We start from the raw sequence: 14,307 nt of genomic DNA on the forward strand, positions 1-14,307 counted from the left end.
TAGATAGACAATATGGACAAAAATAGCCAAATAGAACAAGCACATTCTGAAATTGTACAAATCAGAATGGTGTTTTGTTTTTTACAATTACCTGTTGCAGGTTAATAGTATATATACTTTATTTGTCGTTATTTATATTTTATGAATAAACTATGTGATAAAGTTCATCAGTGAACACATTGGTGTTAATGCTCAATCTATCAAGACAGGGGTGGGCATTACGTCGATCGCGATCGACTGGTCGATCTCGGAGGGTGTGTCAGTCGATCTCAAGCCAGGCATTAAAAAATAGACATAAAAATGAGCAATCATCAATCATACCAAGACTTCACTTTCGTCAGTTGTTTGACATTCTCGGCACCCGAGGATCTTGTGAGATGACGCTGGCTGCTGCGAGCTCATATTTAAGAAAAAAATCACTAACAGGGCGGACGCAGAGAAACACATTTTATTTCTAGAGACTCCGTACCTACTGTCAAAACTCTAAAGACCGACTGCACAGTTCCTGTCTTCACCATAAAAGACCTGTTTCATCCTGCCTGTGCTAACAAAATAAGAGTCTCAGAAAGCTAGCGTGCACAAGCTAGCAAGCGACGGAGTTTGATGCCAATGTATTTCTCCCCCGCCCTCAGCGACCGCTTTCTCACTTGCTTGCCCACCCGCACAGTCACTGACGTCACTCACCTGCTGCCAGACATTAAAGGGCCACACACATATGCTACTCTCATAACAAAGTGTTTAAAAAGGAGTATGCAAGTTGGACAAATGAGATGCCAAATCCAACCACTTTCATGTGGTATTGGACAGAAAGGAGGACTTTTTTTTTCTCCTCTATTTGAAAATGCGGACGTTATCAGCACCACTGTCTAATTCCAATCAATGCAAGTCATCAGAATCAGGTAATACATCAACTTATATTCTTGTCTTCATGAAAGAAAGGAATCTATGTGTGTTAAACATGCTTGTATTATCATTAAACACCATTAACTTGTTAACAAAAATGTCTTTTTCATAAATAAATAAATATAAATTATAAATAGGAATGAGGTAGATCTCCTCGACTTGGCCAATTGAAAAGTAGCTCACCTGCAGAAAAAGTGAGCGCCCCTGTATCAAGATAAAAAAAAAAATCAAATTACAGTATGTAATTTTATAATTTTCCTCGACTGACGTACTAACATCATGTGATTTATTTTGTACATATGCAGCATCATCTACAAAGATACAAAAATTGCTATTGCGACATCCAGTGGACACATTTAGAATAGCGTTTTTTTTTCATTCAAAAATTTCAGGTACATTTTTATACTTGGCAAACTCATCCCGCGGGCCGGATAAAACCTGTTCACGGGCCTGAGCAAGCCCCCGGGCCGTGCCTTTGACACCCCTGGTCTAAATTGTCTTCAATCGTTGTTACGCTGCACATGGTGGTGTTTTAGCTAGCATGTTAGCCTCGCAGTCAAGAGATATAGCTATGCATTAGGGCTGGGCGATATGTTCTTTTATTAATAGCTCCGTATTTTTAGGCCATGTCACGATACAACATATATATCTCCATATTTTACCTTAGCCTTGAAAGAACACTTGATGCATATAATCACAGCAGTATGATGATTCTATGTGTCTACATTCAAACATTCTTCTTCATACTGCTTTAATATATGCTACTTTTAAACTTTCTTGCAGAGAGGGAAATCACAACTAAGTCAATCGACCAAAAGTGTATTTATTAACGTTATTAAGCAATGGCACAAACATTCATGTCATTTCCAAAACAGAAAGTGCAAGATTGTCAGAGACATTTTAAAACAAGGTATAAGTGCACTTTTGTGAATGATGTCAACAAGATGACGTATCAAAATACTAAATTAAAAGTGCACTTTTTGTACAGAACGTTACTACAATAGTTAAAAACAAATAAATTGCACTTTTTTGCATGATGTCACACTAAATATTTCAATAACTTTCAAATAAAAATTAGCTGCATAATAGGTTTCTGCGGATGTTATTTCCTTCTGTTGTTGACTTTTTTTTTTTCATACGGGGTTGATCTGGAAAGGGTTGCTTCGGCATTTTGTTGGTGTGGCACCGGCCGGAGATGTTGACATGCAAAGTTTCAAGCACTCTTCATTCTCTAGCGCAGGGGTAGGGAACCTATGGCTCTAGAGCCAGATGTGGCTCTTTTGATGACTGCATCTGGCTCTCAGATAAATCTTAGCTGACATTGCTTAACATGATAAGTAATGAATAATTCCGCTGGTAATCACAGTGTTAAAAATAACGTTCAAATTATAACACATTCTAATGTATTTTAATCCAATCATCCATTTTCTATCGCACCTGTTCAAGAAGTCGCATCAATGGTAAGAAGTATTATATTTCTTATTGGTTAGCTTTAGAACAACCATGTTATTAAAAAGAATAAGAGACTTAGTATACTCTAAAAATGTTGGTCTTACTTAAAAATGCATGCATTTAGTTGTATTCAGTGTTAAAAAAAATATTATATGGCTCTCACGGGAATACATTTTGAAATATTTGGCTTTCATGGCTCTCTCAGCCAAAAAGGTTCCCAGCCCCTGCTCTAGCGGGTGACTTTTCAAATGATGCTACATTAGCAGTTCTGCTACTTTTTGTAGCAACACTTTTGCCGCATGAATTAACACATTCCCGCTTGAAGCCAAACCACCGCCGGACGATGCACCCCGTGCTGTTTTTCTTAGGGAATGAATTCTTCCTCCATTTGTTACCAGATTTGCACCTTCTCTCTCTCAGGTATTACCACCTGCACCTCACCATTAGCATCACAGCTAACGTAACCATGTTGTTACCTCTCTGCTCTGCGGGAGTGTGTGACGTGTGTAAGAAGGTGCGCTTGTTTTAAGTCTCTGTGAGAAGGACGGACAAAAAAAAGAGTGGGAAACACATGCAGTGTAATGCCCGCAGCTAAAAGCAACTGCGTGAGAACTCCAATATCACCATATAGTCATGTTCTATACAGACAAACCCGCGATAAATCGAGTATATTCGATATATCGCCCAGCCCTAGTATGCATAGTGCAATCATCTGTCAATCAAATCACAAGTGTCTCAAAGGGCTGCACAAGCCACAACGACATCCTCTGCTCAGATCAGCGCAATATCTATTATTTATCGCTCATTTTATTTTTGTAGCCTGTTGCAAAGAGGCAGCTGGTTGCATCAGCTCTGTGCTCTTTTATGTCCTCTGTGTTCTTTAATGTTTCCTCCTTGTTTGCAGCTGCATCATTTCCCCATTGTGGGATGAACACAGTCTGTTCTGTCCTACAAATCACCCTTGGAACATCTGTGTGTGGCGTTCACAAGCAAGCGTGGGTTTTCTCTCGGGAGTCCGGCTTTTCCCTCATTCCAAATTTAGGCACGTTTAGTAACCTGAACCCGTTAGAACACCTTTGGAATGAATTAGAACGGAGACTGAGAGCCAGGCCTTCTCCACCAACATCAATGCACTTTTGGCTGAATGGGGGAAAATTGCATCCTTGTAGACAGCCTTCCCAGAGTTGAAGCTGTAATAGTTGCAAAAGGTGGACCCATATCATATTGAATCAAGTTCATATATGAGTCAAGGCAGGTGGCCAAATACTTTTGGCAATATAGTCTAGGTCTGTACGATTTTTCTATACAGTTTGGGAAGCCCCTCTTTGGCGGGCCGAACGAAACGACTCGGCGGGCCACATTTGGCTCAAGGTCCCCACTTTGTGGAGCTCGGATTTATCGTCTCAGAACCTTGAATGAGCAAGCATTAGAAATAACAGCTGCTTCAGGCAGTAGCGCCACATACTGCATGTGACCTGTGATTGACAGGTGTTCAGTCTAGGACAGACCTCAACTTTCCATACCTCCAGTCAGCTGAGATACTTCCCTGTGGACTAGAAAACTGTTGATGGAAGAGCTGTTGACCAAGTGTAAGCTCTTTGAAGTGATGAATGACATCATTGTGTACCTTATAGCTGGAAGCTATAGTCTCTATGTATTTTCTGGCGCATAGTGTGCGTGTGTGTGTGCGTGTGTGAGGTGTTGCTGGGCGAAAGCTCTGAAGTGAGGTCCCTCCTTCCATGTCTCCAGGTTACCATGGGGACAGGAGGTGTGTGTGTGTGTGTGTGCTGCGGGTGGTTGTCGGTTGGGTGGCTTTTCGTAGCACACTGCAGTCTGATGACTGGTGAGATCAATGAAACATTCTCTCTCTTCGCCATGTGTTATTCGGTGGTCCTTTGGCCCCGCCTCCTCCTCTCCTGCATCTTGCTCTCTGGTAGACCGGCACCTGATTTCAGTCGCTCCGACTGAATGAAGAGCTGATGGATAAAGCCCCCGATGGACGACACCAATATCCAGCCTCTGGCTCTCAAATCAGACTGTGCAGTTTGTGTGTGTGTGTGTGTATGTGTTTGTCCAGTACCCTGCGTGCGTCCTCTTATGTGTTTTACTGGCCTCTGTAAGTATGTGCTTCACTTTCGACGAACGAATGTGTTGTGTTTTCTTCTCTATCTCTGTTTTTTTGTGTGGGTATTATGTGTGGCCGTCTCATTTTTCCTGTTTGAGAAGAGACGAGGGGGCTGTTTGTTTGTTTTTGTGTACTTCTTGACACAATAGGTTGATTGGATGTGCAATTAAAAAGAATAAAAAATAGGAACAAAATGAATATAAATCCAAGTCTGAACCTACAAAACCCTTGGAAATTGTATTTAAATACTGATATGTCACCAAAGACAGAAGTGAACATTTTGGTAGCACGTCATAGCCCAGTAAATTTGTATCGATTCTTAATCAATTAAAATTAGTTTAAAAATGGATTTAAAAAAATATTTGTATTTTTTCATGGTGTAAAAATGTATATGTATGTATGTATGCATGTATGTATATATGAGCTTCAAGCACACCTGTAAAGTGAAAACCATTTCAGGTGACTACCTCTTGAAGCTCATGGAGAGAATGCCAAGAGTGTGCAAAGCAGTAATCAGAGCACAGGGTGGCTATTTTGAAGAAACTACAATATAAAACATGTTTTCAGGTATTTCACCTATTATTGTTAAGTACATAACTCCGCATGAGTTCATTCATAGTTTAGTCTCAACATAAAATACATAGAGACTATAGCTTCCCGATGTCAACATGAGTTCATTCATAGTTTTGATGCCTTCCGAGACAATCTACAATGTGTGTGTGTGTGTGCGCGTGTATATATATATATATATATGTATGTATGTATGTATATATATATATATAATATATATGTATGTATATGTATATATATATATATATATATATATATATATATATATATATATATATATATATATATATATATATATATATATATATATATATATATATATATATATATATATGTGTATATATGTGTATATATATGTATATGTATCTAGCCCTAAATCACAAGTGCCTCAAAGGGCTGCACAAACCACAGCGACATCTTCGGTAGGGCCCACATAAGGGCAAGGAAAAACTCACCCCAGTGGAACAATGACTATGAGAAACCTTGGAGAGGACCGCATATGTGGGGAGGAGGGGGGGTATATATTCTATATGTATACATATATGTCGATGTGTATATACATATGTATATGTGTGTATATATGTATATATATATATATAATATAGTGTGTGTGTATATGCATGTATATGTGTATATATATATTTTAGATTTCTGGGATACTTTGCTTGTTGCCATATTTGTATTTTAATTTATTCATCTCTTTGGGTACAATTTTATTAAACAAAAGCAGTTGTCTATTAAGTAAAACTAAACTTTTATCGCATATCCTTGGTTATCTTGGAATTGCGTGCTTTTATTTGCACCATGACTTAAGTTAAGATGCATATTTTGCTTTTTTTGCTTGCTCTAAAGACAGCATATGTTGATGTCGACAGACGCCGATGTTTACGATCTGCTGTGATTGTCCAGAGATGTCCTGATGACGTTACCACATTTTAATTGGCTGTGAGCTCACTTCTGCTGTTATTCACTGCAATTGAAACTGAGACAAAGAAATAAGGGAATGTTTGAGGTTACAAATCTTTTAGTTTTTTTGTCTTGCCATCCAATTGATTTGTAGAGGTGCTTAATGTTTTTTGGCTCTAGTGTCAAACAACCCAGAGGGGGGAAACCAATCAACCATAATGTCCTTTGACAAGATGATTGACAGGACCCTGAGAAAGCCTGGCATGGCAACAGTTGTTATTTTTATTCCTGGAGACTGTTTACTTTCCATCAAGGACCAAAATATGTGGTTACATGCTGTTTTTCACACAAAATATCCTTTCACTGGTGATTTGCTTACATAATTGGCAGTTGTCTAATTCTATACATTGTTTTGCTTCTCTGTGTCAGTTCTACCTGCAGGACACAAAAAGCAGCAATGGCACGTTCATCAACAGCCAGAGGCTGAGTCGCGGCTCGGAGGAGAGTCCACCCTGCGAGGTTCTTTCTGGAGACATCATTCAGTTTGGCGTCGACGTCACTGAGAACACACGCAAAGGTAGATATTAGTGTTGTCCCGATACCAATGTTTTGGGACAGCTACCAAAATTATTTTGATAATTTTCTAAATAAAGGGGACCACAAAAAATTGCATTATTGGCTTTATGTTAACAAAAAATCTTAGGGTACATTGAACATGTTTCTTATTGCAAGTTTGTCCTTAAATATAATCGTGAACATACTAGACAACTTGTCTTTTAGTAGTAAGTAAACATTTATACACCTATTATTTTGTACACATTATTAAGGACAAGTGGTAGAAAATTAATTATTAATGTACTTGTTCATTTACTGTTAATATCTGCTTACTTTCTGTTTCAATATGTTCCATCTACACTTCTGTGAAAATGTAATGATCACTTCTTCTTCTCTTCTTTGATACATTAGTTTTGGATGATACCACAAATTCAGGTATCAATCCGATACCAAAGTAGTTACAGGATCATACATTGTTCATATTCAAAGTCCTCATGTGTCCAGGCTAGAGACGTGCGGACAGGCAATTATATCACCCGCATCTGCATCACCAAAGTCGTCATCCACCCGCCGTCCACCCGAACCAACATTTTATCAGGACTGTACCCGCCCGCTGAAATACATCAGAGGTTGTCCACCTTTACCACTCACAGAGCTATCTAAGCCTGTTTCACAGAGTAATGATGACAATTGGAGCAGCTAACGTTCCCGTGACTATTCAATGGCGTTCATCGTGATTACAAGAATATGGGCGTGCTGTGAAGCCATTGTCTTAGACACATTCAACAACATGCACGAACCGATTGTTGGTCCGGCAACATGTTGTGTGCAGCTTCCGCAAATACACATACAAGATTGAAAGGCATACTGGGTGATACGGAGTACACTGATGGTTGTGATATAAACAACTTTAACACTTACTAATATGCGCCACGCTGTGAAGCCACACCCAACAAGATTGACAAACACATTTCGGGAGAACATCCTCACAGTAACACAACATAAACGCAACACAACAAATACCCATAAGCCTTTGTATCCGTGACAATTTCTGAATTAATTTTACAACCCCGCCCACCTTACCGACGCACGGGGGGATGGGGGGGGGAAATTAATTCAGGAAATGTCACGGATACAAAGGATTATGGGTATTTGTTGTGTTGCGTTTGTTGTTACTGTGAGGATGTTCTCCCGAAATGTGTTTGTCGTTCTTAATTGGTGTGGCTTCACAGCGTGGCGCATATTACTAAGAGTGTTAAAATTGTTTATATCACAACCATTAGTGTACTCTGTGTCACCCAGTATGACTTGCAGTCGTGTGCGTGTTGCCGCGGAAGTCACACACAACATGATGCTGGACTGACAAGCAGATCGTACATGTTGTAATAGGCGACAAAGTCAATAGCTTCATAGCACGCCCTAATACTTATTATCTGGGTGACTACCGGCAGTCATTCAGGAGAATAATAGCGTCTCTTATTGTCTTCTTCGCTTTATGACACGGGTCTTAAATAACTCTTTGAATGGCAAAGGATACCGATCACAGAACCATGCATATCAAATAGTTCCGGATGGTTCAACCGCCACCCGCCCGAATCTAATTTAAAATCGATTTTTTCGTCATGTCAACCGCCCGACCCGCGGTTTATCCGCGGACTTCGCGGATGAGACCGCAAACCGCGCATCTCTAGTCCAGGCACATATTTCCTGAGTTTCTAAACATAATATAAATGTTTTAAAAACAAAAGATGTTGTGATGCCACTTTTCAGAGGCGGGATAGTACTGAAAATAATTAATTAGTATCGCGGTACTATACTAATACTGATATACCGTACAACCCTTGTACATAAAGGGTGTAATTAAATGAGATGCAATCACGAACATTGCCTTTATTTATCTTTAGATGATAATGCTCAGGTTGGATGGAAGTTTTAATACATAACGTTTATTAATGTGCTAACTGATAGACAGTTCTAATACTTTGACTCTCTCATGCCGCTAAATAAGGTATTTATTCATTCTGCATTGTGCAGCTGTATCCATAAAGTGTCCGGTGAGTTTACACTAATAAATTATAATGTGCTCATTGTGATTTTGGAACGTTTTAATACCGAGCTAACAGTCTGACCTCCCTAGCCCTTACGTGCTAATGCACTCAGCCTGCAATTGAATCATCAGACTTGACTAACCCTTAAGGGTACCTGGGAGCTAACCTCAAAGGTCATGTACACATGCACACACACAATATGGCGTGGACATGTAGGTCAGCTCTTCAGCTCCAGTTCCAAACCTCTCAAATTAAGAGTTCTGGCCACAAATGAATCCTCAATCTTCAAGGCTTCTACTATATGAAATCTTGCAAACTTTTTCTTGCAGCGCCAAACAAAACTAGGACGACATAAGAGAAGTCCCTGGACACAGGAGGGCTGTAGGGTCAAAAGCTAAGGATTTGAATCAGAGCCAGTTGTAGGAAAGCATTTAAAATGTTAATTGATATTGATATTACACAGCCAACCTGTGTTTATGTCTGGTTCTATGTGATGAAAAATGTTATCATTTAATGACCTTGAAAATGTTAGGTGTCGTATCAGTATTCGTATGAGCAACACTGCTCCTGTAACTACTTACTTGATACCAAAATGTGTATTATCGCCAAAAAATAAAATAGCCAAACAACAGTATTCTTGTCATTTTGACCAGACTTGTAGATGGACCCATCTTACAACAGAAACTATCCATCCATCCATCCACTTCTGCTTAGTCAAGGTCGGGTTGCTGGGGCAGCAGTCTAAGCAAAGAAGCTCAGACTATCCCTCTCCCCCGCCACTTGGTCCAGCTCGTCCCGGGGAATCCTGAGGCTTTCCCAGACCAGCTAGGAGTACTTAGTCTCTCCAACGTGTCCTGGGTCCAACCCGGACGTGCCCTAAGCACCTCCCGAGGGAGGCGTCCGGGAGGCATCGTGACCAGATGCCCTAACCACGTCATCTGGCCACTTTTGATTTGAATCAGCTGCGGGTTAACTCTAAGCTCCTCCCCCAATGAAAGAGCTTCTAAGTTAGCAACTCACTTTAGGAGCCTTTGTAACTCATTTTGAAATGGTTCTATTAAAGTTAAAGTACAAATGATTGTCACACACACACTACGTGTGGGGAAATTACCCTCTGCATTTGACCCATCGCCTTGTTCCACCTCCTGGGAGGTGAGGGGAGCAGTGAGCAGGAGCGGTGGCAGTGCTCGGGAACCATTTTGATAATTTAACCCCAAATTCAACCCTTGATGCTGAGTGCCAAGAAGGGAAGTAATGGGTCCCGTTTTTATAGTCTTTGGTATGACTCGGACAGTTTTTGAACTCACGACCTACCGATATCAAGACAGACTCTAACCACTAGACCACTGATTATTTATATACCAAATAATGTATTGTGATTAGTGCTGTTACGATAAACCAAATTAGTGATTACGGTGGTAAAACTCCCTGAGGTTTGTATTACCATTTTAATTTTAAACTATTGAAAAACCGTGATTGATAACCGCACTTTGATAAACTCACAGACTGACTGGCGCCAGCTCGCTAGCTTAAATGTTAACATGAAAACAAGAGACAATAACATATCTCCCTCAAAGAAACGACATACCCCAAGAGACTCCCATATAAACACATAACTGTTTGAGCAACGAAGCTATTCAAATGTGCACAATGAACCTACAAGGGATCAGAGGTGTTTGTACGGTGCGTTCAAGGACTGCTGGACAAATTAGGACGCCACAACACCTGCAGGAAGTAATAAAAAACAATAATAGATGTATTTGTTACGCACTTTACATTTAAATAAATAAATAAGTGCTACAGTTCAAACCAATATTTAAAACATTAAAAGCTCAGCACTTAACATAAAATACTAACATTTAAAAATCCGTGAAGCATAAGAAACACAAAAATGCATTTAGTGCAGGGGTCGGGAACCTTTTTGGCTGAGAGAGCCAAGAAGCCAAATATTTTAAAATGTATTTCCGTAAGAGCCGTAAAATATTTTTTTAACCCTGAACACAACTAAAAGCGTGCATTTTTAAGTAAGACTAACATTTAGAGTATAATAGGTCTCTTATTCTTTGTAATAACATTGTTATTCGGAAGCTAACTGTGGAGGGGGCGTGGCCCGCGGGCCTGCAGCAAAGCGGGGTGTTGCCCGGACCGCACTCGAAATCAGCGACAGGTGCGTAGACGGCCCACCTGGGCCTTGTTACCTAATCACCTGTCGCTATGTTATAAGCAGCAGCCAGGAGGAGAGACGGGGTTGGTGCTGGAGACAGAGCGCGAGCCAGAACGAAAGAGAAAAAGACAATTGCTGGAAAGCAACTGAGAGACTTATTGAAAAATGAAACAATACTGTAACCCTGAAACAGGCTCTCATGTCGGTTCTTGGTGGTCTGAAGAACCCCCAGGAGGGCAAGCCCCACACTAACCAATAATAAATCAATAACTTCTTACCATCAACGCAACTTCTTGAACAGGTGCGGTAGGAAACGGATGGACGGATTAAAAATTCACGATGATTTTTTATATTTTGAACATCATTTTTAACACTGATTACAAGTGGAATTATTCATTATTTATCGTGTTAAGCAGAGTCCGCTCAAATTTACCTGAGAGCCGGATACAGTCTTCAAAAGAGCCGCATCTGGCTCCCGAGCCATAGGTTCTCTACCCCTGATTTAGTGCGTTTTCTAACAGATTATTTGGAAAAAAATAACTGTCAAAAGATTTCAGTGTGTGTATAAACAGTACGGCGATAATAATGATAACCGTGATCATTTTGGTATGAAATGTTCAAATTGTTACTTCCCCAATCGGTATACCGTATTTTTCGGAGTATAAGCCGCTCTGGAGTATAAGTCGCACCTGCTGAAAATGCATAATAAAGAAGGAAAAAAACATATATAAGTCGCATTTTTGTGGGAATTTTTTGGGATAAAACCCAAACCAAGAATAGACATTTGAAAGGCAATTTAAAATAAATAAAGAATAGTGAACAACAGGCTGAATAAGTGTAGGTTATATGAGGCATAAATAACCAACTGCTATGTTAACCTAACATATTATGGTAAGAGTCATTCAAATAACTATAACATATAGAACATGCTATACCTTTACCAAACTATCTGTCACTCCTAATCCATAAATCCCATGAAATCTTATACGTCTAGTCTCTTATGTGAATCAGCTAAATAATATAATTTGATATTTTACGGTAATGTGTTAATAATTTCACACATAAGTCGCTCCAAGTATAAGTCGCACCCCCGGCCAAACTATGAAAAAAACTGCGTTTTAAAGTCCGAAAAATACGGTACATATCTTTATAGCAAGAGGCTGCAATATATATGACATGATAGATAATAGGCCATATCGCCCATCACTAGGAATCAGACAGGAAGATGTCCACTGTAACAAGCAACGTGGTAAGTTACTGTAAAGTAGTAACATGTTTGTTGCTGTTCTGTGTCCCCAGTCACACATGGCTGCATCGTGTCAACAATCAAACTCTTCCTGCCCGATGGGATGGAGGCACGCAGACGAAGCGAGTAAGTGCTCACCTCACCGCTTGCAATTGGCACACCTTGCACTTGGTATATAAAACTCATGTTAACAAGTCACATACGTTGCTGGAGAAAAAGCACCTAACACCCACCTGCAAACTGGCACATCTGGATAATGTCATTAGAACTGAATTGATTGCAGTGTAAACCGTTAATTAAAGGGAACTGGATTAAGACAATCTGAGGACACTCGTCCCTGCCCTGGGAAGTAGCTGGGAGACAAGGGAGAATATGACCATCTGCCATTGTTTTACACAAGGTTTGACCATGACAACAACCACACTATTATGTACCATACTTTCCGGACCAGAGGATGCACCGGATTATAAGGCGGACTGCTGATGAGCGGGTCTGGTCAGGTGTATTTTCATACTAAAGGCACAGCGGATTATAGGGCGCATTAAAGGGGTCATATATATATATATATATATATATATATATATATATATATATATATATATATATATATATCTATCTATCTATCTATCTATCATCAATCAATGTTTATTTATATAGCCCTAAATCACTAGTGTCTCAAAGGGCTGCACAAACCACAATGACATCCTCAGTAGAGCCCACATAAGGACAAGGAAAACTCACCCCAGTGGGATGTCTGTGACAATGATGACTATGAGAAACCTACATATTTATTTATATTTTTTATAAATGTCTAATGATAATGTAAATGAGTGATTTTTAATCACTGCTATGCTGAAATTATAACTAATATTGATACTGTTGTTGATAATATTCATTTTTGTTTCACTACTTTTGGTTTGTTCTGTGTGGTGTTTGTGTCTCCTCAATTGCTCTGTTTATTGCAGTTCTGAGTGTTGCTGGGTCAGGTTTGGTTTTGGAATTGGATTGCATTGTTATTGTATTGCTGTGTATTATTTTATTGGATTGATTAAAAATTACATAATTTAAAAATGAGAATAGATTCTGAATCGCACAAGGTGAAAATTGCGATTCAAATTTGAATCGATTTTTTTTCCACACCCCTAATTAGAACTGAATTGATTGCAGTGTAAACCAACCGTTATTTAAAGGGGACTGGATTAAGACAATCTGAGGACACTCGTCCCTGCCCTGGGAAGTAGCTGGGAGACAAGGGAGAATATAATATGACCATGACAACAACCACACAAAATTTTCCGAAAATTGGATGCACCGGATTATAAGGCGCACTGCCAATTAGCGGGTCTGCTCAGGTGTATTTTCATACTAAAGGCACACCGGATTATAGGACGCATTAAAGGGGTTATATATATACATATATATATATACGTGTGTATGTATATATGTATATGTGTGTATGTATGTATATGTGTGTGTGTGTATATATATATATATATATATATGTATGTGTGTATATGTATGTATGTATATGTATGTATATATATATATATATATATATGTATATGTGTATATGTATATGTATATATATATATGTATATGTATATATATATATATATATATATGTATATGTATATGTATATATATATATATATATATATATATATATATATATATATATATATATATATATATACATACATACACACACACAATGTTTTTTTTGTTTTTTTTAAATGGAAAACACTTCCTTGTGGTCTACATCAGTGGTCCCCAACCTTTTTTGCAACATGGACCGGTTTAATGTAGGCATTATTTCCAGGGACTGGCTTTCCACTTGTGCCAGATAAAAATACAGCAAAAACAATGCATGAAAAATACAACTCACTATAACGCTGAATTAGTGGGAGCCCTGGACTTTTTTCTTTGCAATGAGATGCAGATGGAAATCTTCCTTTGGCTACAATATGTCACTTTTATATTTGATGAATGTGAATTGTATCATGTCACAAAGCTATAACAAATGGCAATTTTCTATGAGGAGTGTTATTGTGCGTCTATAAACTAGCTTATTGATCAACTGGGACAGGCGAAAGTGAAGTCAGAGAAAATGCAGTTTATATATTTAATGTTTTTCTGCGGCCCGGTGGCATATGCGTCACGGGCCGGTACCGGTCCCCTGACCGGTGGTTCGGAAACACTGCTTACCGTACTGATAAAAACGAAATTTCGTTGCATTAGCTCGTTGTAGTGCAGGATAAAAGAGCAATAGTGTGCAGATTCAAATCAACAGATAAATATATTGCACTTTTTCATATGCATCAAATTGCAGTCCTTTAAA

At 39.0% G+C, this 14,307-nt stretch overlaps 1 protein-coding gene and 1 long non-coding RNA gene across 11 annotated transcripts in view; one reads left to right on the forward strand and one right to left on the reverse strand.

Moving 5' to 3' along the window:
- Window positions 1-14,307, reverse strand: part of LOC133546085 (uncharacterized) — a 424,415-nt gene that overhangs the window by 219,131 nt on the left and 190,977 nt on the right. The window lies entirely within an intron of this gene.
- The window catches only part of slmapa (sarcolemma associated protein a), a 107,682-nt gene that overhangs the window by 37,213 nt on the left and 56,162 nt on the right, over window positions 1-14,307 (forward strand). For all 10 annotated transcript variants that reach the window (XR_009804954.1, XM_061891756.1, XM_061891738.1 and 7 more), the window contains 2 exons: window positions 6,386-6,533; window positions 12,023-12,095. Coding sequence is in view for 9 of the 10 variants with exons in the window: in XM_061891756.1 (XP_061747740.1) it covers window positions 6,386-6,533; window positions 12,023-12,095 (221 nt within the window). In the remaining variant the exon portion in view is untranslated. The remainder of the gene's footprint in view (window positions 1-6,385; window positions 6,534-12,022; window positions 12,096-14,307) is intronic.

The sequence above is a fragment of the Nerophis ophidion genome, linkage group LG02 (genome assembly GCF_033978795.1).
Source record: "Nerophis ophidion isolate RoL-2023_Sa linkage group LG02, RoL_Noph_v1.0, whole genome shotgun sequence".
Lineage (NCBI taxonomy): Eukaryota > Metazoa > Chordata > Actinopteri > Syngnathiformes > Syngnathidae > Nerophis > Nerophis ophidion.